We start from the raw sequence: 27,001 nt of genomic DNA, 5'->3' as shown, positions 1-27,001 counted from the left end.
TTGCCTTTGCTTTTATATTCTAGCTGTTAAATGATTGGACTGAATGTCTCTGAATCTCAAAGTAAGGAATTTGTACCTGAAAGCAGGTTGTCACTCGTCTATAATTCCACACGTGCATCTATTAAACTACAATTGTTAATTGTTAAAAAGGCGAATGAAGAACTGAAAATTCCTAAAAAAAAAAAAACCCTCAACATCTTGTGTTCTGCCAACGAATAAGGAATAAAGCTTAATTTTCCAAAAAAGCATTGACATGTATGAAGTACTGTAGCTATTTGCAGCACACATATTGAGTGTTTACGAAGGACTGTAAATTCACACATCTTCAACGGTGTTGATTAAAAGCACAAACAAATGTTCTATTTCCATGATACTGGCTTTTCTTCTATGACAGACTGAATGATTCTCCGGCTGTAGTGGAGTTAGATGCACAGACGGTGTAATGGTTAGCATTACTGCCTCACAGCACTGAGATCATGGGTTCAATTCCCACTATGACCCTAACTCTTTGGGGGGGGGGGCGGGGTGTATATTCTCCCTGTGCTTGTGTGGGTTTCCTCTGGGTACTTTGGTTTCTTCCCACACTCCAAAATTATACAGGACTCATGTGAATGGCCAAATATTCTCTGTAAAGTGCTCAAGAATATGTACGCCATATAAATAACTGCTAATAAATAAATGAATACACGTGACCTATGAACTTAATAAAGAAACATCTCTTTTGCTTATGTAGAGATGTTTCCATGCTGCATATAGGCAATAAAAGGCTTAATAAAGACATAAAGGCATAACTTATGTGTGCTCAAACCCTGGTGCAAAATAGACACTGATGATGAGCATGGCAGCTGGTTCTGCCTTGACACCTCCCACTGAAAAATAAATAAATCATTACTGTGGCTGCTACATTATACTAAGTTGCAGCCATCTATTCACATAACGTAATTGATATTTGCAGTTAAGAATAGTCTCACTTGAATTTAAAGAGGCAGTCAATGGATATTTGTATTTAACTTACTTTCATTAATATTTTTTTTATTTTGAATATCTGTAGTTTTGTTGTTGTATTTTACATGGTAAATGTGACTTTTGCATTTAATAATAACATTGTGCTTATTATATTCTATCTTATGAATATAACACCTCATTGCAGTATGATATTGTGTACAAATTGGGTAATATGTCTTTATTACTACGAACACAGGAGCCAGCTCTGGGGTACTATTTGAGCCTGAGCATCCCCAATATTTGTGCTGCCAAAGCCACTAATCGTATATATAAATCACATTTTCTCAATAAGCTTTAACTGCTCCACATGTAAATCAAGCGCATATGCTAACTGTTTTCTCCTGGCGTAAATTTTCGATTGCACAGCTCTGTGGATCTTTATATGAATCCAAATAAACATAGGAGTCTATTTACTAAGCTGTGTTAGGAGACAGAGTGAAAAGTGATAAGGTGCCAGCCAACCAGCTCCTAACTGTAATGTTTCAAACACAGCCTGTGAGATGACAATTGGGAGCTGATTGGCTGGCACCTTATCACTTTTCACTCTGTCTCCTAACACTGCTTAGTAACTAGACCCCTTAGAATTGTGTCTTTCTTCTTACTCATTTTACCCCAATGCTTTTGACAGTGCATCTGTAATGGCATTTGCAGGCTTTTTTCTGGTTTTCAGGCTACACAAGAATCAGTAGCTGAGATCAAAGGAATGAGCACTAATTCAGGACAATAGCAATCATTCAGAGAATATTATCTAATACTCTGAAGATGGTGGATAACTGTGCCCAAAGTAAAATATTGCATCCCGCCACCCTTTGCGTGCATGCCGGCGTTAGCAACACTGTAAAGGACTTCTCTCTCGGTAAGAGAGACCCTTTTTCGATGGAGAGGTCTATGACCCAAAAGCCCCTCTGGCATTTTTCTGCGCATGTGCATGCACAGAAGGACGCACACCCTGCAGGGGGTGCTGGGAGAGATCCACAGCACTCTCTCCCCATAGAACCCATAGGCTTCTATAGGGTAACGCCAATCAAGAGATGGCATTACCCACTGCAACCAAGCCCTGGAGTGCATCCAATTCCGGGGCTTGGTGCATATGAGAAATGTGGTCAAACCTGCATTTCAGGGTTTGACCACGGTTCTCGCTTTGCTGCATCCCAGATATTTAGTATAAAGTAAGGATAAACAGTGAGTAACCGTGATCCTGGTTAATGTAACTTGTATTGCACAGTGTTATCAGCAAGCATGATCAGTTTTAAAATCAAAGATTTGGTTACACTGGTAAGCCAGAGAGTCATCAGTGTTCCCGATCAGAGCTAATCATGAAAACGTTTGAGTACATTTGCAAGGCAGAAAGTTATCAGGAAGCGCAGGTTAATCCCAGAGGTTCATTATACGTGGAAGACAGGGTGAGTGTCCACACCGCAGGTTTGATACACTTGTGGTGAATGTGGATGTAACACTACACACTGGTACAATGGTAAATTTAAAATGGCAATGCTAATGCTAGTTTCTTACATTAACATAGTTGTTGCAACTGATGAATTAACTCCCGAGTCCAGAATAATTTTCTCCATCAAAGCACATACACAAGCACATACCTCCCAACTGTAATGACTTTGGCTGGACAGTCCTATTTAAAGGGCATCAGAAGGGGAGTTTCAACGAAAACTGACGGCCAGATTTGGGCAGATCTATTGACACTTATATTGCCCCTATTTCTTGTGTTTAGAAAATAGAAAGTGTGCACTTGTAAGACTCGGTATAACAGCACAGGTCACTCCGGGTAATCCTACTAAACTTTGCCAACATCCAAGACTCGTGTGAACTGCCCCTCAACCAGGATGAGTATTTACATACTGCGGTAACAGAGTTGCTGTGGTTGTGACAGCGTCAGATAGCCACTCTGTTTACGGCAAGGATTTCTTTAGTTCTTAATTCTAATACACTTTTTTTCTTCTAGTTCTATAAAGACTTTAGACATTTTGTTGTCACTGCATCCAGCAGCATGAACAATGACAGGATTTTCTATGCCTGTAACAGGTGTTATTGGGTTTGTTTGCGAAGAAAGCTTATAGGCTTTTATGAGTGATTGTCTTCAGGGAATGGAGATGAATGTATTTTAAAAGTGTCTTTGAATAATAGCTGAAGCTTCAACAAGCCTCCAAAAACATGTGCCTTGATCTAGCCTTAGGAAAATAAACAACAAGATCATAGCATTCGCCATCGTCATAGAGTTTAATGCATATCTGCCTATTCTTCCAAAATGTAAAAAAGACTCCCACATTTCCATGAGTACTTTTGGCAGAGAAGGCCATTCCCCCACATCACACCCAATTCCTTAGTAGAGGGGGTCTGATGGTGTGAATCATGCCCAATGAACTTGTCCCTAGATATCTCTCCAGGATCTCTTGGAGGAGAAGTCCAAATGTTGTGAAGTATGAGCTAATGTACACTCTCTGGGGCTGGTGCAGAGTTGGAAGCGAATTTAGCATATTTTGTGACCAAAATAATTGTAAGACAAACTATCATATGTGCCTCTATATGTAGAGCTGCATGTAACCTTCACATACTGTATATGAGTAAATGTGTGCATTTGTGAAAAGTATGATAATTCACTATTAAGCATAATCCCATGACAATCAACATTACAGTATAGTGGGCATGACTAGTGTTTTCATATACAGTAGGTCTTCATAATAAATAAAAAATAATGATGTGGCATAACTATTGAAAATATTTAGGGGCACATTTATTAATATATGAGGTCTGCACCCAATACTAAGGAATCCTTATTTGCTTAAATGTATTACTATTGAATTAAAGGGACAGGAGCTCAGATAGGAACCTGTACTGGCAATCAGTAGAAATAAAATGATCATATCTGCGATGAGGGGGCCAGATATATAATGTGAGTGACACCACATTTACAGATGTAATAATGGCTGTGATAGGGCAAGAAGGAGCCCTATTTGAGGACTTTGCAATGATCAGGTTATTGCCTGATGTGTGAGGCAAGAGCTGTGGGACCTGGGAGCCAGTCTTAGAGGTAATAGCCTGAGTGAGAGGGGAACAGTCTCCAGCGCTGATGTCGCTGCCAGAATGTTGGCAGAAGTTTGTGAGATGAAAGCAGTAAGTGAGATACCTGACTAAAAGAGAGAGCCCTGGCAGGGCTGCAATCCTGTGAGAGAGAAGGAGCAATAAGTCAAAGCTAGCACAGCAAAGAAAACAGTAGTTGTGAGGAGACTGGTGTCACTCATTCATTGGTGAGGCTTTATCCACAGGGACAAAGTTTTTTAATGAGTCAATAGAGTCTGTGGTTACTCCTAAAGAAGGCGTGATCTAATGACATCACGAGAGATGGGGAAGTCAGTTGAGATAAGTAGTCGCTGTATAATGAGTGATACTGAATAAAGAGGATTCACAGAACAATGATGTGCCCACTGTAAAGGTGGGAATGGGCCCCCAAATCACTCTGAGATGGAGAAGGGCACATTATGAATCCCTAAGGCAGAGACAAGTTTGGGTGATCTACAGTAAAGTCCCGCATATTAATTTACCACAATGACATTCATACTAAACTTGCACCAGATCGACTCAGTTTAATCCACTTAAGGGAACCACAGTTTCATTAGCAGAATCGATACTCCATCTATTCAAGCCATTCAATTACTTTCTTTGTTGGGGATATTCAAGGATATGCATTATTAAATTGTTCACAGTAATGGGAACTCCCTTTAGAAAATGACACCAATTCCAAACACTAGATGGAGGAGGGGGTAGCTTCATTGCAAGCACTGTCCCTGCATGCGGATGTCAGAACATCCAAGTGATATTTCCTAAATTAGCAATACGAATGTAGTCAAAAATATCACACTACAATCGCATTTTAAATGTGGATTGTAGTAAATAGGGGCCTGATTCAGAGTTGTACGCTATGCCAATATTTTCACAGTTGAGCTATTATCGTCATTCTGCGCATGCGTCTAAGTCGCACAGAGCATGTGTCAAGGTACATTGCCATAGTTGCTCTTACTTGCAGTGTGATTGGCAGTCAGGGAGAATTTGGAGGAGGTAACGGGGAATGGCGGCAAAGAACATAGGTGTGTTTCGACTTTTTCGGGGGGGTGTCACATCCTGCATCTGCAATCCCATACACAAGGAATATGTTCAAATATGTTCAAATTTCATGCGACCATTCTGCGGAACCATAGACTCACTCAGGACCGCATCAATCGAATGATCTGTGCCTGGTGCTAGGTCTTTGTACGCAGATGCTGCAACATTTTATGCAGATGCTCAGATCTAAAAAGCCGCAGTCGGGTGTCTCAATACATCTACCGGTAGCTGCGATGTTTGCATATTCTTGCATCACTCCTGAGTACAAAGACACACCACCATTAGCCCACTACTCTGAATCAGGCCCTAGATCAGGGGTTCCCAACCCCGGTCCTCAAGGCACACTAAGAGTCCAGGTTTTAGGGGTAGCCATACTTGAGCACAAGTGACTTAATTTGTGCAAAGATGGTTAAATCAAAATAACTGAGGCACTATCATGGATATCACTAAAACCAGGACTGTTAGTGTGCCTTGAGGACCGTGGTTGGGAATCCCTGCCCTAGGTTATGAGGTGTTGCAAGAAAATATAATGTTTGCACATTTACACAGGTCAAACATTCAGCATTGAATTCCCTTGCTCCACATCACATGAGACAGCACCAACCTTGACATATTGCCCAGCACTCCTCTGCACTTTAGTGGGAAAACTAGGTGCCCCTGCACACAGGGCCGGACAAACTCAAGCCACACCAGTCCACATTTGTGTATATGCCTGAAGTAAAATATAAAGTGACCATGGAGTATATGAGTCCCCAGTACTTTATTCCTAGTAATGGGCAACATTATGTTGCAGTGTTCATAATGTCATCCCCAGTACTAAATACGGGCACCCTCAGTAATATTTTTCCACTAGTGCCTAAGCAGCGGCAAAAAGTTGTTACCAGAAAAGCCCAACACTTCCCCCACTATTACACTCTATTACCCATACTATTAATGCCAAACATTATTCTACGGTGCCAATAAAATTATTACCAGTAACACCCACCATTAACCAGCAGTGACAAAAATATTCCCAGCATCCAACAGTATCTATAATATTATATGTCTCCACTAAAACATTACTCAGCAGGATCTACAACAGTGTCTAGCATTATCTTATTATCACACAGTGGCCAGAATATGATCCGTATTATAATGGCCAGCATTAGTTAATAATTCCCAGAACATTATATACAGATGCAACAGCTAACAGAAACCAGTAATATTAATCACAAGCATGTGCAAGATCTTATTAACACAAATTCAGGAGGAGACCTATGTGAATCGTACACGATACACATAAAATATTATAAAGGGGAAAATTGATAATCAAATCAACCAACCATATAGGATCAGTGGAGCAATTGATCGTCAGAAACTACTATACAATCTCAATTTTATTGTCAAAAAGAAAACAGACAAAACATGTAAAACAATAATAACCAGCTAACCATAACCAATTAATTGCACCACTAAATAAAAGCTGTCTCACTTATAATTGATGGAATAATCAATAGCAGCATCAATCAGCAGGTGAGTTCCATACTACCACAGCAATCAGGCTGTATATCTCTAGATAGATGGGCAGCATGAATGGTGTAGTGGTCAGCATTACTGCCTCATAGATCTGAGGTCTTGGGGACATCTCCTGCCATTGCCCTCAATGTGTGCAGTTTGTATATTCTCATGGTGCTTGTTTGGGTTTCCTCCAGGTACTCCAGCTCCGTCCCACTATCCAAACATATACTGATAGGTAAATTGGTTAATAGGTTAATTGGTTCCCAACAAAAAATTAACCCTAGTGTGTGTATGTGTGTGTACATGTGTTAAGAACATTGTAAGCTCCACTGGGACAGGGACTGATGTGAATGACCAAATATTATCTGTAAAGCGTAGCAGAATATGTATGCGCTATATAAGTGACTGGTGATGATAGATAGATAGATAGATAGATAGATAGATAGATAGATCTATAAATTGGTTAAATATTAGATAAGCTGTTTTATCTTTAATTTGATATACATCATATGCATTTTATTTATTATTTGCATATTAAGTTATCATTCCAAATTGGATTAGAGTAACTGATACAGAAGTTTTTAGATACCAGCTGAAGTTCAGATTTACAGATAAGCATGTCTTAATCACTTTATGTAAACAAATTGGATTTACATAACTTGTAATGGAACATAGGGGTCTATGTACTAAGCAGTGATAAGTGATAGAGTGAAAAGTGATGTCTGTGATAAGTGCCAGCCAATCAGCTCCCTACTGTAATTTTTCAAACACAGCCTGTGAGATGACAGTTGGAAGCTGATTGGCTGGCACCTTATCACAGACTTATCACTTTTCACTCTATCACTTATCATTTCTTAGTACATAGACCCCATAGTGCCTGATTCAGAGATGGACGGCATTGCACAGCTGCACACAAGTTGCTGTGCAATACGGGATGTAGTGAGTATGCCAGCAGATGGGATGCCGGCCATCAAAATCCCAATGTCGGAAACCCGACCTGGGACTAAAGATGGGCATTGAAATTCCGATGCCTGTCTAAATCCTGACGCCAGATCATCGACGGCCACCGTCACGACTGAAGGTACACCAGGGCATCTTAGCTGTTAGCTGCATGGGGTTAGGTTTAGGCACCACAGCGGGATTATTGTTAGGCTTTGGGGGGGGAGTTAGGGTTAGGCACCACTGGGGGTGGTTACGGTTAGGCACCATTATGGGGGTTAGGGTTAGGCACTAAGGGGGGATTGTTAGGTTTAGGCACCAAGGGGGGAGGGTTAGGTTTAGGCACCAACAGGGAGGTTAAGGATGCAAGAAGGGAGGGTTAGGGGGAACAGAGGGTAGGGTTAGTACACTTACCGGACTCCTGTCCGGTAACTATACCCTCTGAGGAAACCATCACCAGATAAAGATGGAGAAACGCGTCTGATTTTTTTCCTGTAGACCCTTTTGATTTATGGACTTGCACAATTAACGCTTTGCACCTTGAGACGCATGATGGTGGATTACTGAACCCCATTACATCAGGTAAGAGACAGGCCATCTGCAATCTCTTCATTATACCGCGGCTCATACCGAGTCACTGCTTGCTAACTGTGAGGTTTCGGTTGATTGTAAGGACAGGCCATCTGTGATCCCTTTTATCACTCTGCGGCTCATATGGAGTCACTGCTTGCTATTTGTGAGATACCTGCCAATTGCAAGGATACATTACAGCATGGACTAAGTCTCTTTCTCTGGCCAAATATGCATCTGAATTGTTAGAGTTGCTGGCTGATCTCTACCATAAGATAACAAACACAATGGCTACTGCAGAGAATTAGTACATACCCTACGTCTTCACACTAAGTATCATCACAGTGACACTTTAAGCTAAGAAACCGGACCAGTGGACTCACCATTTCTTAGGAAGGTGTATGATTGATTAATACTCAGCTGTGTTGTGCAATCCTATTCCCTCCTGCTAATTGAGTTAAAGGAGGTGAACATACTTATTGACTATGTGAATAAATGCAAGTGGGATATACAATATGTGTATACCCTATTTTATTTATATTGTCTGCTAGGATCTATTTATTGGTCATCATGTTTAGGATTATTGAAAGATTTTAATGTTAATGCTTAGTATAATAAATTACATCTTACTAATTTATGTGTCTGTTGGCCTTAACTATAAATGCGCACCCAGTGTTTTGCACTTATTTTTTGTACTGTGTGTATATATACAGTATATGAAGCAATCCAGACTTGCTTTTTTGGGTAGCAGCACAATACTATTTATTTTAGAGGATACTCTCTTTTAAATATATAGGTGCGCCCTAATTGAGATTCATCTGGATGATTCTGACATGTTTATGAGCATTGGGATGCCACTGAAGGCATTTTCACAGTAGGCATCCATCGGGTTAGCGTACATCTCTGAATCAGAACTATAGTTTGTTGCTGGACAGTTGGACCATCTTCATTTCTGCGACTTGGGTATGATTTTTGCAAATCAGAGATTTACTATAGGTCAATTTGACTGCAACTCACACTAACACACAAATTCGGCACAATACACCATCGGACCAAACATCGTCTCATTTACATAGACTCAAATACAGAACACAAATTTACTAAGAATCGTGTTTGTCAAGTCGATCAAAATAACACCAAAAATTGCAGTACAATGCACAAAATAGGCCTGCCTGTGAACTGCTTGTTTGTCCAAAGCACTGCACCTTTTTTCTTTCAATATCTCCTCCTATTGCCTTCTGGAGATAGCAATAGCAAAAGGAGGGCTTTGGGGATACAGGTTCCACAATCCTTGTTAAATAGGCAGCATGGGGAAACTTTCACCAAAAACACCCAGTGAATCCGTTCTTTAACCAAGATTACCACTGGCGTAAGCCCGGCAATAGCCTTTGATAGTTAGGTAGAAGCCCAATTTCCACGGTAAACGCCTGTCGGAAATACAAAAGTGCTGTGAGTGACTCCTCAGCCTATGTAAAAATAACATTTGCATCATACCCATCAATATATATAGTTACCCATCAATATATATATATAGGTTTTGGAATTGGTATTCATAGTTTTTGGGGACAGTTTCTTGACTTTCATTATTATGTTTATTACTACTGACATGAGTTTCTTGTAAATGCACTGAGACATTATTTCTGGCATTTTTCCTCTTCTTTCTGTACTGATGTCTGAAGAAGAATGTGTTCATTTTCCACTTATAGCATTCTCGGAGATAGCTATTGTTGATAACAAGTAAATAAAATAATGTTGTCTTGTGCCAGGTTGTGCATTTTAATAAATACATACAGTAAGTTGAGATCACAATCAATGTGTATATTTTTACACCCACATAGTGAGTGGCTATAAAAACAAAGAAAGGACCGAGGAAAAGCTAGGGGTTGGATGGAGCACCTGTCCCAAGTGCCGAAAAAGAGGACACGCCAGCAGGAGAGCGCAAATCATCATTAGCGTACTACATGATTGGTACTGATGTTTATGCAGGTAAGCGACATCATACGCATGTGAGAAGGCAGAAAGGGACGCCTTTATGCCGGCTGTGCTTTGGCGGGCATTAGCATACATTCGCAGCTGCGTTCCATACGAATTTGCAGCTGTGTACGCAATAGCGATCCTTGCTGAATCAGGCCCACAGACTTGTGCTATAGAGGTAGCTCTGTCGACTGATAAGTTCACAGGTCGGCAAAGATATAACATGGACAATACAATGAGCGAAAGAAGTGATAAAAAAAAAGCAGTCGGGAACCAATGACATGTTCTCTAGAGATAGGGAACCAATCAGAGAATGGGTTGCATATCATGGGCCTGATTTTGAGTCGCATGCAGCCGCGGGTACATCTGTGTCTTAAACCGATTCTGTGTCTTTATGCTACTGCTAAGACGTCCAGTGCCTTGCGCCTGTGGAAATCCATCACTGCACCATCAAAACTTGCATTAGCCCTATAGCAGGTACAGTCTCTCCATCCTCATTCATTGTGCCCCTTTAGTTAGTGACACGTCCGCGGCTGCCTAGCCACCCCCCTGTTGCCACTCAGGAACGCCCATTGAAATCCAAACTTCCTGTGTCCAAAATGCTTGGTGCGGCTCAAATGCACATGCAGTTCTTAAAACATTGGTCAACTGCAGTCATATCGGCATAGCGTGCGACTTTGAATAAGGACTCATGTGAGATGGGCAATGAAAGCAATTCTGTGTTTTTACTATAGTGGTTATGCAGCATTCAATAATTAATAATTGCTTACGACATGTGTCTTTGTGCTGATGGATTAATTAGTGACATGCTGCGTTTGTGTGGGCCAGCTATGATTAGTATGAGCTAGTGTGTATGCAGCATGTAATGATTTTATAATCATGTTTTAAACATGCAGTTTTTGTGTTGATTGATTAATCACAAGTTGCAATCCTGATTCATTATCTGTCTTCTAAAAAATGCTGTGTGTACTTATAGAAGTGTAAGGGTATCTTCAAAGGCAGAAAAGTATTTATATATTAAGCTTATTGTCTGGTGAGTTTGTGGGGATCACCATAGTGTGACACAGTCACACAAATGTACTGCCATTAACCACTTTACCAGTGCTTCTATCACATATCCCCCCCCCCCTTTGTTTCGACCTGTGGGGCGGAAAACAACCACTGTCCCCAAACAATGGACACGTGACAAAGCATCTGCATTGGCCAGCTGGCTTCATGGCCTGTGTTCTACCATAAATGTAAAGGTTTGTAATGCCAAGAACCATCTTGTTATTCTTGCATTACTGTTTTCTGACATCCACTTCAGAGGGGCATGGTCAGTGATCAATCTGAACTTTCTTCCCACCAAGTAGTACCTGAGAGTCTCTAACGCCCACTTTATGGCCAATGCTTCTTTCTCAACCGTAGCATAGTTTCTTTCATATACATTTAATTTCTGGCTTAAGAAGAAAATCGGGTGTTCTTCACCCTCTTTGCTTTGGGACAGGACCGCTCCGATGCCTACATCTGACGCATCAGTTTGTACAACAAACTCTCTGTCAAAATCAGGGGTCATCAGAACTGGTTGGGTACATAATGCTATTCTAACTCCTGGAAAGCCTTCTCTGCTTCAGGACCCCATTCCACCATGACTTTCCGCTTGCCTTTGGTAAGGTCAGTCAGTGAGACTGCAATGGTAGCAAAATTGGGTATAAACCTCCTATAATACCCAGGCCAGTTTTGTATTGCCTCAATTTTATTAAACTGTGGCTTTATCAAACCTCTGCCAGTGGTGTACCCAAGATACTTTACTTATTCCATCCCCAGACAAAACTTTTTTGGGTTGGCTGTCAAACCTGAATTATAGATGGAGTCCAACACTGCTTGTACTCTGGGCAAGTGAGAATGGGCAAGTGAGAATGACCACATCATCCAGATAAGCAGCAGCATAATGTCTATGGGGCCTTAGATTCCTATCCATCATTCTTTGAAAGATTTCACCCTAACAGGTGCACAAAAAAAGGGGATAGTAATACTGACCGGCCTGAAGCTCCCCTTTTTTTGTGCACCCATTAGGGTGAAATCCTAAACTTCCTAAAATACCATCTCGTCAAATACAAACCTCAGATAACATATTACTGTGGATATTGAAAAGGATATATTAATTGCAGGCTTGCAGTTACAATGTTGCAATATAATGCTACTAACCAACTAGTGTGATTAACACTGCTACTTGATGCAATTGGATCTACTCCATACAATGACTGTTATCTAACTACTTTATTTAACATATTATTTATACCAGTTTTTTGCATCAGCAAATTTATCTAGCTATTTTTTTTATTTCTTTTGTTGTGGATCATGAGGTTTATATTGTCCTATGTATTTCATTTATGTATTTAATTTTTTATATTAAATTATGTTTGATATTATTTGTATTGTGGTTAATTTAGCATCCATAAACCTATCCACCATTTATTATTTATACAACATCATACATATTTGATTGATTTTTGGTTTAAACAATTAACTTAATTATTATCTGTCTGTATACTAGCGCAGTTTTTTGTTTATTCGTTTATGTTTTCATGTGGGGTTGCAATTTCCCCTTATTTTTAACTGCTGCAGCTACAGATATTACCAGTGTTATTTAAGCGCTTTGGTTGATCTTTGTTTTTCTGAGCTCACTATGAGGGTTCACTCGCAATTGATGGACAGGAAGAGACCATTTTGGCCCCGACGTGCCAAAGTAGGCACGTCGGGGCCATTTCCTCGGCGTGTACTAGTCAGCGTCTGCAGTCGCACACGCAGAGAACAAAGGTCCAGCGCCTCAGTTACTGCGGCCATTCTGAGTTACCAAAGACTCAATCAAGGAGTCTATGTTTTCTGTATCTGCGTCCAATGCTGTGTATGTGTACGTAGTTGCAGGCAGCTGCGAGGGCTCTGGTTGGCATCTCAATACAAATTGCGCTGGCTGATGCATTAGCATATTGTAGCAATTACTAAGTGGCAAAATTCACTTCTACGTTTGCATTAGCGTAAGACTCAGGCCCATAGTGTAGAATGGCATTGCTTGTTATGTTAAAGCAAAACCTAAGGCTTATGTTGGACTTGTTAAAGGGCCTGCTTGGGCAACCCACCAACTTGCACAATACTGTTCCTCTAACAAATGTGTTTTTAAATTTGGAGATTTATTTATTATTGGTCACAATGAGGCCCAGTACCTATCTGGGGGTGTGCTAGCTACCAGGTGCCATCTGCAGAATTGCTTTAATGTGACTGCTGAGTGCTCTTTCCTCAGCAGTTATAAAATACCTTTGAGACTAAGACGAGGACATCCCTCCCTGTGTCTGACTCAGAGTGCACTGACAGTGTGAGCAAAATTGGGAAGATGGAGTAGGAAGTAACAGTTCACTTTGCTAAACGAAAGTGCATTGCATGCAACAGAAAAGGGACAGTAATAGCTACAGGTACAAGGTGTAAAATTCATAGTCACTGAGACTCTGGCACCTTGAATATGACAATTACTGAACAGGATGGTCACAGGAATGTTTGTGAGTGACACAGAGAAAACCCTATGTGAGATCTGTATATCAGAAAAACAAAGTAATTAACCATTTTCCAAGTCAACAAACAGAGCTACAAAACCACTTGAGATAGTACATGCAGATGTACGTGGCCCAATGAAAGTAAATTCAGTAAGTGGATACAGATACTTTGTGAAGTTTATAGATGAGTTCCAAAAAATTACACAAATATACTTTATCAGAGGGAAATCTGAAGTAGCAAAGAAGATTGCAGACTCAAGTCCTTGAGATCTGATAATGGTTGAGAATATCTAAACAAAGAGGTGGAATTATTCTACAGAAAATCTGGAATAGAATTTCAAATGAGCACTGTCTATATGCTTGATGAAATTGGTGTAAGTGAACAAGCAAAGTGTACACTAGTGAAAAAAGCAATATGTATGCTGAAGGATGTAGGCCTAGACAAAGAAATGTACGCAGAAGCCATGCCCACAGTAGTTTATCTAAAAAAATTGTTCTCCTGCAGTTGCTCTAAAGGACATAACACCTATAAAAGTATGGTCAAAGCAAAAACAAGTTGAAAGAATCTCAGAACTTCTGGAAGTACAGCCTACATACACATACCAAAAGAAAGATGACGTGAGCTGGATTCAAAATAAGTAAAGTGCATCATGCTTGGCTACTGCCATGAAAGCAAAGGTTACAGATTAGGGAATCCAAATACAAGGAAGCTTGTCAAGGTGAAATATGTTATATTCAAAGAAACAGTGCAAGTGCTGATATGCAGGGCAAGTATGTGTCACTGGACATGCCAGCAGCTGGTGATGTACCTGAACCAGTGGCTACCAGCATGGAAATTCAACCACAGAGGAGGTCTTCTTTAGGATCAAATATTGGTAAGCCACCAGGAGGTATGATGAGGAATTTGAATATATTGCATTCAGTAAGCCTCAAGACATCCAGAAGCCAGAGTTGTAGTTTGACTGTTGTGAATGGAAATCCAAGTTAGGCAAAGAGACTTTTTAAGATTTAAAGTTCACTAATGAGGAAAATATCAAGACTCGTGAGAGTGACAGCAGTTCTGAGTTTGTGGGTCAAGCTGTCATTGAGGAGACTCTTGCTGATGTAGCTACCAAGAAGATTGGATCAGGGTCACGTGATGTTTTCTTATCTGCTTACAGGTTGCTACAGAAAAGCTTTGATTAAATGTTCGTGTAACATGGAAAAGCTTGTATTGAGGGTGTGTGTGAAAGTGGAGATCGCTACTAGGCACCCTCCATGTTCTTCATTTAGGGAAGTTTCATTCCTTGTTCCAAGATGACCACTGGACTTAGCTACTTTGCATACATGGCACCTTCTTGACACTGTGTTGAGTGTCAGTGGGAGACAGTAGTCTTCCAATTAGATCCAGAGAGACCTCGGTATTCCGCCATCAACAACACCATCCAGCATCCTTGTACTGCTTCCCGGTCACTTACCGGCTGTGAGTTGTATATCACCCTGCTCCACTCAAGCTCCGCTCCATCAAACCAGTGTATAACAGTGAATATGGCTGTATCTCATATAACATCAATAAAACAATTCCACTAGTTAAGAAATTGGGATGTTCATTGTCTCCAGAGCTGCTGGTTTATACTTAAACTCTGCTAAATCTACAAATCTGTACACACATATTTCCAATACAAGAACTGTCCAATGATTGTATATGGTAGGTGTCTACCTAGCTTGATGCATAATATTAACACATAGCGCAAATACAGATGTGTCCACATACATCTATCCCCCCTCAACTACAAGTCACTTTACACATAACGTGTGAGTGCCATGCGACACGGTAGCGCAGAGCATTTTTTTGTGCAACTTATTCCCTTAAAATGCGTCTTGTCGCATGCAGGTCTAGCCGCAGTCATACACAGAATATAGGCATGCCACATATAATTTTAATCAGCATAAGCTGCTTGTGTGTCCTATTCACTTGCATCACTTGTCTTGAATAAGACACATTCTAAGGAAAACAGCCACACAAAAAGACGCTCGGCAGTCGCGCTATGGCATTGCGCAACTAGAAGAGCTGTTTAACACTCAAGGAGGTTAGATGTATGTGGACACATCTGTATTTGTTTTATTTGGGTAAAATTTCTTGCGACCTCCATATGAAATGATAAAGAAATTAAAGCCAACTTTCTTATAATTTGAAGGAAATAAATCCACACACATTCATTTAATAAAAAAAAAATGGAATATCTGTCTAATACGCTGGAAATACAATTAGACTAAAAGAAAGAAAAAAAGAGGTCAAAGCTTTTAAACTAAAACATACATTATACTGTTTGCCTCTCAATACACTTATACTGTATTATGACATTTGTGCATGGTAACAACTTCATCTGAATAGTAATAGTCGTTTGCAATACAATTATTTTAGAAGCTTAAGAGTTAAAACAAATAAACGGTCTGCCTGGGGATATAGTCGCAGAACCTTTCTCTTTTCATCATCTTCATACATTTGATTTTATTGTTTGTAGTTATGGACTAAATGTTACATCATGCTGAGAGGTGTTCAGCCAACCATCATCTGCAATAAAGAGACTATTATCCCCTCAGAACAGATCACTGCATAACCTGATATTTCTGTTTGACAGAATAAATTATACGAACACACATATATATATTTATATATATATATATATATATATATAGGATAATGAAATTATTCCTATCAGTAGGCTTAGGAAAAAGATTATTTATCTTCAGATCTGGTAATAGTGACATCTAGATAGTTAATGCTGTCACTACTCATAATGTAAGTAAATTTAATAGGGTGTTGCAATTCATTATGTTTATCAAACAGTTGTTGTAATAACCAAGTAGGACCCGACCACAAAATGATCAGGTCATCAATGTATCATTTATACAGAAGCAAATGACTAGTAACAACAGGGTCTCCAAAAAATAATTCTCTCTCTACCTCAAACATAAAACAATTAGCTAGGGAGGGTGCCACAGCTGAACCCATGGCACACCCCCGTACCTGAAGAAAAAAAGAACCATCAAACAAAAAATAGTTTTTCTTTAAAGTAAATTCCAACAACTGTATAAATGTATCCAAATCAGGTCCCGAGTACAACGGATAGTTAGTAAGTAGCTGACTAACTGCTCGTAAACCCTCCTGATGGGGGATGCTAGTATAGAGATTTTTAACGTCGTCTGTACACAAAACAAGGTTAGAAGGTAAATCCTTAATAGACTCCAAACAATTAAGTAAAGTGATGGTATCTTTAAGAAATGTTTGTTGGTTTCGTACAATAGGCTGCAAATGACTGTCCAAATAGACAGAAATGGGATGTAATAGTGAGCCAATGCCCGAAATTATGGGCCTGCACGGGGGTTTGGAGAAAGACTTGTGTACTTTTGGTACAGTGTACATTAACGGGATCCTTGGACTGTCCGTTGTTAATGCCTGTTTAATATTAGAAGATAATACACCAGAATCTGTGGCCTGCAGCAAAAATGAATCAATTTCTTTCTTATATGACATGGTAGGATCTCCTCTAAGCTTTATATAAATCAGTGGGTTTGCCAACTGAGAGTAAATCTCCTTTTTGTAATCCGACATATCTTGTATTGTGATAGATCCACCCTTATCCGAGGGGCGTTTAAAAATTGTAGGGTCACATCTCAAATCTTCCAGAGCCGTTCGTTCCTCAATGGATAAATTGTAATGTACAGCTGCCTGTGCAATCTCATTAATTTTATCATAATCTTTAAGTAATCTGGAAAAAGTTTTGAGTGAGTGGTTTGAAGAAGGAGGATTAAATCTAGAGGGGGTTTGAAGTTGTTTTAGTTTCTCAGGAATCATTTCTTCCTGTTTAGGATAGAGTTGAGTCGTTTTAGAAAAATGTTCCTTAATACGTAATTTCCGTCCCAATTTATAGTTTTCTACTTGCCATTCAAAGGCATCATGTCTACAAGTAGGTACAAAATTTTGACCTAAATTAAGAACTTTATGTTCAATTGGCTTTAACTCTCGAGATGACAGGTTGAAAACTAAGTCCTCCTGGGAAGAGGTGGTCGCGTGTTTCTCCTTCTGTCTACAGTTCTGTCCCGCCCTCCACGTGAACTTTCTCTTGCGTGAGCGGGTGTCATCCTTGTAGACATGCCTAAAGGGGTGGCCATCGGATAAGTAGTGGTACCCAATGCATCTGAATCACTGTTATGTTGTGATTCAGCAGACGATGCCAAATCCCTAATAAAACGTTGTTTATTTTTTGTTTCGCTTTGTTTGATTTGGTTTGTTATCATGGTGATGGGGTTTTTTTCACTCTGATACAGTGACGTCACCATCCGCTTCCCGGCAGTGAGTTGGCATCTGCACGAGGTGTAGCTATAAAGGTATGTCTGTTTATTGTTTCATTTATATCCTGACGAAAGAACGTTATTAAAGTTCTGAAATGTTGATTACAGCCACAGGGGACTCTTGTCTGTTTTCACGCCAGTCACCACGAGTGCCACCTCCATGTATGTATATGATATCTCTCCACATTCGTGTGAATTGATTGAGGAAGGCACGGGTGCAGTATTTACTTACATTCAGTGAGTTCCGGCATCTATCTTTGTATGTTATTGGAAACAGTTTCCCCACACTGTTTTCCTCAGCAGGGCACCCTACCGTTATTTTCATTGTATCGCTTACATCAGGAATGTATCAGTGCACACCAGTTGTGTGTGTTCTTGGATTTTAGATGTGTCACCATTGACTTTGATTTTTCTACATATTACCATTTCAATTCAACATCATGGGTAATCCATACGACTTGGTTACTTGTATACAATTGCAACAAGGTGATAGAATTGCTTCTGCCTCAGAGAAGCTAAATGTATCAAAAGAGGTATTAAAAGACAAGGAGGCGGTGACTAATGCGGACCTCTATCGTGACTGGTACAAAATCAAAAAACGAGAAATTGATTATATGTATCATAGCATTACGCTATCCGATTACTTTAAATCTAAAATGATCCCGAGAGGCTTCCGGATCAATAACGTTCCAACTATTGGTCGGCACAATATTCCGTTCTGCAAGAAATGGGTGGCCACTCTAAATAAGTGCTCCTTCAATTTAATGTTGTTGGTTATCGATGAGAGCACGAGAGAGTTAATGGCCACCCAGGAACAACTTAATACATTTGAATTGAAGCATAAACCTGACTTGTTAAAGGATGAGACCATGGATTGGCTGCAAAAACTAACAACACAAGTGGATCATTATACGAAAGAACTTATTGCTTTCAAAAAATCTAAACTTCTTAAAGTGGAAGCGGATTATGCCAAACAACAAGTGTATGGCTGGCTTACGGGACAACGAGAGAGACATCGTCCTACGTTTCCCAGAAGGAAACATCAACGTTTTGTTAGGGATTCGGCATCGTCTGCTGAATCACAACATAACAGTGATTCAGATGCATTGGGTACCCCTACATATCCGATGGCCGTTTCTTTAGGCATGTCTACAAGGATGACACCCGCTCACACAAGAGAAAGTTCACACGGCGGGCGGGACAGAACTGGAGGCAGAAGGAGAAACCCGCGACCACCTCTTCCCAGGAGGACTTAGTGTTCAACCTGTCATCTCGAGAGTTAAAGCCAATTGAGCGTAAAGTACTTAATTTAGGTCTAAATTTTGTACCTACTTGTAGACATGATGCCTTTGAATGGCAAGTAGAAAACTACAGTATAAATTGGGACGGAAATGACGTATTAAGGAACATTTTTCTAAAACAACTCAACTCTATCCTAAACAGGAAGAAATGATTCCTGAGAAACTAAAACAACTTCAAACCCCCTCTAGATTTGATCCTCCTTCTTCAAACCACTCAGTCAAAACTTTTTCCAGATTACTTAAAGATTATGATAAAATTAAGGAGATTGCACAGGCACCTGTACATTACAATTTATCCATTGAGGAACGAACGGCTCTGGAAGATTTGAGATGTGACCCTACAATTGTTAAACGCCCCTCGGATAAGGGTGGATCTATCACAATACAAAATATGTCGGATTACAAAAAGGAGATTTATTCTCAGTTGGTAGACCCACTGACTTATATAAAGCTTAGAGGAGATCCTACCATGTCATATAAGAAAGAAACTGATTCATTTTTGCAGCAGGCCACAGATTCTGGTGTATTATCTTCTAATATTAAACAGGCATTAACAACGGACAGTCCAAGGATCCCGTTAATGTACACTGTTCCAAAAGTACACAAGTCTCTCTCCAAACCCCCGGGCCGGCCCATAATTTCGGGCATTGGCTCACTATTACATCCCATTTCTGTCTATTTGGACAGTCAATTGCAGCCTATTGTACAAAACCAACCAACATTTCTTAAAGATACCACCACTTTACTTAATTGTTTGGAGTCTATTAAGGATTTACCTTCTAACCTTGTTTTGTGTATGGCTGATATTAAAACTCTCTATACTAGCATCCCCCATCAGGAGGGTTTACGTGACGTCAGCTACTTACCATCCGTTGTACTCGGGACCTGATTTGGATACATTTATACAGTTGTTGGAATTTACTTTAAAGAAAAACTATTTTTTGTTTGATGGTTCTTTTTTTCTTCAGGTACGGGGGTGTGCCATGGGTTCAGCTGTGGCACCCTCCCTAGCTAATTGTTTTATGTTTGAGGTAGAGAGAGAATTATTTTTTGGAGACCCTGTTGTTACTAGTCATTTGCTTCTGTATAAACGATACATTGATGACCTGATCATTTTGTGGTCGGGTCCTATTTGGTTATTACAACAACTGTTTGATAAACATAATGAATTGCAACACCCTATTAAATTTACTTACATTATGAGTAGTGACAGCATTAACTATCTAGATGTCACTATTACCAGATCTGAAGATAAATTATTTACTAATCTTTTTTCTAAGCCTACTGATAGGAATAATTTGCTTCATTATCGGAGTTTTCATCCCCCAGGCACTAAGTTGGGACTGCCTTACTCACAATATCTTTGAGTTTGCCGTATTGTAAATGATAAGACGACATTAGATTTACAACTTCAGACTATTACGGAGAAATTTTTGGCACGAGGTTATCCTCTTGCTTTTCTTATATCTCAGCGTGATAAAGCTAGAACTATTCCACGTGAGACTTTATTAATGCCAAAATCTCGAACCACCCCTACATTACAGAGAATTCCGTGGATTAACCGTTATAATCCTTCTAGTTCTACTGTTAATCATGAAATGAAAAGATACTGGCCGATTGTTACTTCGGATCCAGAACTTAAATCATTTTCCAAAACTTCCATAATGCAGAGCTTTAAAAGAGGCAGAAACTTAAGGGATTTGCTTGTAAAGACAGATGTTACTTCACCAGCAGATATTACACGTAGTGCCACTAATAAGATTGTGAAGACCGGTTGTTTTAAATGTTTAGATTGTCTTACCTGTAGATATTTTTCTACAGGCAATACATTCAGACATCCCTCTACAGGTAAACTGTTTGATATAAAACACTATTTAACAAACGAGTTTGTTGTCTACGTAATTAGCTGCCCTTGCAGCAAAAATTACGTGGGCAAAACTGAACGGATGTTTAAGGAAAGGATGGCACTGCATAGAAGTGCCATCCGGGCAGCATTAATAAAAGGTACGAGCGAACAGCCGGTCGCTCTGCATTTTGCCCAGGCAAAGCACAATTTAGCGACCCTTCGTTATAAAATTATTGACCACGTCCCCCCTCTGTGGAGGGGTGGTGACAGATCCAAACGGCTTCTTCAAATAGATTCGCAATGGATCTTTAAATTAAATACCTTGTCCCCTTTAGGACTTAATGAGAATTTGGGTATTCAGTGCTTTTTATAGTCTTTCATTTTTCATTATTCAGGGTTATCTCCATTAGCTCATTTTATTACGTTTTGGGTTATTATGTTACCACTATGTGATCACCAGTAATGCATGCCGTTATATGAAGAAGTTGTATTAGGGTACACAATGTATCTTTGCTACAGACTTACAGTGTAATCTTGCCATGATGTTTTGCTTCTTGGGCTTACGACTATTAAGATGTCATAGTGCCGTGTGAGTTTTTTCTTGCCATTATAGTTGGTCGATGCATTTAACTTGTCTTATATATATAATTTATCCATGATTTATTGAATTACTACTTATGGTAATTGTATTATGTTTATTTTTTGTTTCGCTTTTTTTGATTTGGTTTGTTATCATGGTGATGGGGTTTTTTTCACTCTGATACAGTGACATCACCATCCGCTTCCGGGCGGTGAGTTGGCGTCTGCACGAGGTGTAGCTATAAAGGTATGTCTGTTTATTGTTTCATTTATATCCTGACGAAAGAACGTTATTAAAGTTCTGAAACGTTGATTACAGCCACAGGGGACACTTCTCTGTTTTCACGCCAGTCACCACGAGTGCCACCTCCATGTATGTATATATATATGTATGTATATATATATATATATATTTATAATGTCACATAGCTTTATCCTTATCTCCTGTAGCGCCCAGGGCTTATTACTGTTATATGTAGCATTTTCTCCAAGAAGTCTTGTTTTGAGGATATCTGTCTGTGGCTGCAAATGGGATAATTACTGACCCAGCAACATACTGTAGATTATCTCACCTGTGCATGATGAAAGATAAATGGATTTAACCAGAATCACGCCTGCTAGATACGATAACCGGTATATAGTCATTATGTTGACATTTAGAATATCTACATGGTCTAAATGTTGGCATAGTGAATGTTGACATGGTTGCAGTGTCGACAGTTAAAATGTTGACAATCACAATGTTAGCAGTACATGTCGGTGTTAGGTATAGGGTTAAGGTTAGGCGGCGGGTTAGGGTTAGGGCTTAAATGCTGTAAAAAAACACTATGTCAACATGCCAACTGTGACCATATCCACATTATGACCATATCCACACAGTGCATGATGATACGTCACATGTTGACATATTGTCCATGTTGAAATTCTGAATGTCAACATTTTGTACCACACCCCAATAACCAATTGCACATTTCCATAAGTAAAATTGCGGGATCAGTACTGGAATGACAAACACACTGATTACATAACAGCCACAAGTAAAAGACACAAATAACAAATAGCAAACAATATATTATCACTGTTTTCTTAAACAGTTTTATTTAGGCATCTAGAGTTAATATTTAGCACAATTGGAATAATTAACACAAACTATAAACAGAAACTCAATAAATGATTTAGGTGGGAAATGAACACATACAATTAAGGTGACAGTTTTGTATATAGAAAAATTGAACAAAGCAAACACAACATGTTGAATGTAATTTTAAAAGATTCATTCAATTATCACTTTTAAAACAATGTGGACGCTGTTAAATTGATAATTATAAGTGTTCTTTAATTGAAAAACATCATTTATTCAAAACAGAGAGACTTTTTTGACTCTTAGTCATTCTGTATGCTTTATGTTTGAAGCTAGTATTAGCTGTCTGCACATTTTACTGTACAGTGGGTTTAGAAATATATCAGAGGCATCACTTTACCTGTCAGGGTGCCCAGAAAGCATTTGGTTTGAGTTTTGAGACCTATCAAAGCTGATTTTTGGCTCTTACAATAGAAGACATTTGAACAATACAGAATTGTGGGGGGGGGGAATGTAGCTCTGTATTTGAATGGTTGCAATACTATTTCTTTGTTATGTCATTCAATTTGTTGAACTTGATTTAATAACAAATATTTCATAAACTAATTAGGACAAGTTAATGAAAAATATATACATTTCAAGAAGTAGAATGGTCAGTTGTGAAAATAATAATAATAATAATTTTTGTAGTTGGCTGATATTAATGCATTTTTGTAAAAAAGACTAAATAAATATATATACACACAGTATATATAATTGAACAGAAATGCATTTTCTAAGAAGGACTGTACCATGGTACATTTTGCAACCAGCCTAATAACAGCAAATAGATACATTGCAAAAAAACATCCTGTAGTCAGGCCTGTGTTGGACAAAGGGGCATGAACATCTGGAATATACAATGGCTAATTTAGGACATAATTACTCACAGTGACTCAGCGAAGGTCACCTCTAAATAAAGCAATAAATATAACAGGACATTATGTCCGAAAGAAATAGCAAATTCTACAGATAACTGCCTGCTATATTTGTAGCAGAGATGTAATGTTCTACTCCTGTCCAATGATGGAACTAGAGAGTGGTGGGCCCAGGTGCAAGAATATGCTATGGGCCCCCCATGCAGTGCCCCAAGTAGTGCCCCATATACGGTGCCCCCAATAGTGGTCCCTCCATGCAGTGTCCCCAGTAGTAGTCCCCCCTATACAATGCCCCAGTAGCGGCCACCCTCTCTTTGCAGTGCACCCAGTAGTGCCCGCCCATGCAGTGCCCCCAGTAGTAGTCCCCATATACAGTGTCCCCAGTAGTATTTCCCCCTGTGCAGTGTCCCCAGTAGTAGTCCCCCCTATGCATTGACCCCAGTAGTAGTCCCCCCTATACAGTGCCCCAGTAGCGGCCACCCCCTCTATACAGTGCACCCAGTAGTGGCCCCCCATACAGTGCCCCCAGTAGTGACCCTCCCCTCATACAGTGCCCCTAGTAGAGGCCACCCCCCTGTACAGTGCCCCCAGTAGCGTCTCCCTATGCAGTGCCAGTGTCAGTGCCCATGCCCCTTACACACACACAAAAAAACCCACAACTTACCTGAATCCCCGCTCCTGCCACGACCACCGCTGCCTGCGCCTCCTGACCCGCTCTGCACTATGGGAGAGACGTCATGACATCTCTCCCATCACCTGCTGCAGGGGGAGCCGGAAGGCGGAGCTCATGACGGCTCCCTCTGTGGACTCAGCAGCCAATGAGAGTCTGTATGACTCTCATTGGCTGCTACAACAAACACACTGCCGCCGCTGGTATATTTGTTACTGTGTAGTGCGAATCGCTCTCACTGCGGTCTGCACTACACTTAAATACTGTGGGCCCGAGGGACACTGGCGGCGGGTGCAGCCATGCTGTTGGATGCAGGCGGCTATGGGCCCCTGCACGACAGCGGGCCCTGGTGCAATCCACCGGCTGCACCGCCGCTAGTTCCGCTATTGCTCCTGTCTGTACAAATAGCTTCGTGTTAGAGGTGAACAAAGTTTAGGCAATTGAACGTAATCCTACAAAGGTGCAAAGTTCCTCTGATTCTCGACACTTAACTTTGATTAGTCATTCTGATGAATGCCATTCCAGTCTGTATTTGTACATCCAATAATTTAGTCTTTGAAAACATATGGAACAACAAGGGTCTATTCAGTTTGTGGTGTGGTTGGTGTAAGACTGCAGATCAAGCACAATATTTTCTGGAATTTTTGTGGAAAATTCCCTTATCTCTATTTTGAGCAAATGCAAAAACTCAGGATTGTTTTTTATGCTCATATATAACGAAGCGCAAATAAGCCCTACAAGGCAAGGCATCATTCCCCTTAAGCCAGAGATTCCCAAACTCTGTCCTCAAGGCACCCTAACAATCTAGGTTTTAAGGCTAATCATGTTTGGGTACAGGTGACTTAATTAGTACCTAAGACTTTTGATTTAACCATCTGTGCTCAACCATAGACAGCCTTAAATCCTGGATCCGTTATGGTGCCTTGAGGACTGAGTTTGGGAACCTCTGTCTTAAGCAATGAAACTGTGGAAAGTGAGATATGCAAGAAACAGCTGATATTAATACAGGTCCCTTTTAGTATCCACACCGGAACTGCAAATACTGTATGCACATGAGCAACTACACATGAATCCAGTGGCGTAACTACCGTAGGTGCAGGGAGTGTGGCTGCTATGGGGTCCGGGCTGCCTCCAGGGCCCGTCGCTCCCCCTGCACCCAGTAGTCACGCATGGATTGGTCACCACCACTTACCTGTGAGAACAAGGCACCCAGCCAGCCACCCAGCCAGAGAAGGAATAAGAGTGGCACTGGCACATGGGATTTGTAGTTATCCTTTCAAGATTTTGCTATGGGGCCCACAACTTTCTAGTTACGCCCCTGAATGAATCATTGAACCAATTGCATAGAAACAGTCTCAAAACATGAGAATACAATTATAATGTAGTATTTGCTTTCCATAATAAGATGTTTACCCCGAAGCATAAGGAAATGAACCAGAAAAATAGCATGAGTCACTGTATGTTAAACATTTATGTTGGAGATTCAGTGGTAACCAGCACTTGCAGACAGAGGTAGGGCCGGGGTCAGTAGAAAACACTCAATCGACCCCAATGCACTTGCTTATAGTGAACAGAAGTACATAAAGCAGGCAGCATTCAAAAACACTAGAGCTAGTGGGTACGCGGTCTCATTGGAACCAATGAGTTCCATTCTTATAACTGTTTACTTACTTGCACCAGCTCTAATAAGTATACTAATAAAAGCTTGATTGTTGATGCCAGTGGGTAAAAGGTCTTATAGATGTAACTTTTGTCTACATTTTCCGACTTCTGCATTTCACTAACTTGGTAAAAAGAAATCTCTGCAGGGATCTTTAAATGTAAAGATGAAAATTTAACACAAAGCTGTTTCTTTCAGCCTATATGTAAAGCTGTACATTCAATTAACTATACAACTAAAACATTTCCAACAGCACAAAAGATCAATGTAAGATTACAATAGTAAGCTGGAGAAGATTAACAAAAAGAAATCCTCTTTTGCTTTAGCATAGTAATAGAAAAATAGATGTGAGATGTTGGTCCCTATCATGAAAGTAGCACTGATTTGCTGCGTAGATAGCTCTGTCTTATGCTTGATATGCAGAGCAGCTTGATAGTAATTTCAGCAGACACCCGTCTAGTGTGATTGATATCTCCTCTATTCTTCAGAAGCAACAGGCATTTTACAAAATATATCACATTCACAGTCTGTTCATGTTTGAAAAACAGAATCCCTACAAAGGATGACCCCTATGTCTAAGGAAATGAGTGTTTTTGATATGTTTTCCCATTCACATTGAAATTTTGCAGGTATAATTACATCAAACACATGATCAAGCGTGTGCTCTACTTACGATACTGGCAGTTCCGTCCCATGTATTCTCCAGGGCATTCACATGAGTAGTTGGCCACAAGATCTGTGCAGATTCCGCCATTCCGACAAGGCTGCTTTTCACATTCATTTACATCTGTAGAAGTTATTATAGAATGTTATGATGTGAAAAGATTGCATTATGAATATTTTAAACACACAAACTTCAGAATGCCTGGTGAACATTTCCATGACCGAGAGAGATCTATATTCTGTAAATTGGATTAGGTTTCTGTAAAGCTCTAATTTGTTCTCATTTACCCTGAACAGTACTGGTTTGTGCCCAATGAGAACCTA

At 40.0% G+C, this 27,001-nt stretch overlaps 1 protein-coding gene across 4 annotated transcripts in view; it reads right to left on the bottom strand.

Annotated features, from left to right (window-relative positions):
* Positions 1-27,001, bottom strand: part of EDIL3 (EGF like and discoidin domains 3) — a 681,338-nt gene that overhangs the window by 295,585 nt on the left and 358,752 nt on the right. For all 4 annotated transcript variants that reach the window (XM_088457916.1, XM_088457918.1, XM_088457919.1 and 1 more), the window contains one exon: positions 26,688-26,801. In XM_088457916.1, coding sequence (XP_088314042.1) covers positions 26,688-26,801 — 114 coding nt within the window. The remainder of the gene's footprint in view (positions 1-26,687; positions 26,802-27,001) is intronic.

Source organism: Taudactylus pleione, unplaced genomic scaffold (assembly GCF_031769625.1).
Source record: "Taudactylus pleione unplaced genomic scaffold, aTauple2 ptg000792l, whole genome shotgun sequence".
In the NCBI taxonomy this organism is placed as follows: Eukaryota; Metazoa; Chordata; class Amphibia; order Anura; family Myobatrachidae; genus Taudactylus; species Taudactylus pleione.
This window is presented reverse-complemented; position numbering and strand designations above follow the sequence as displayed.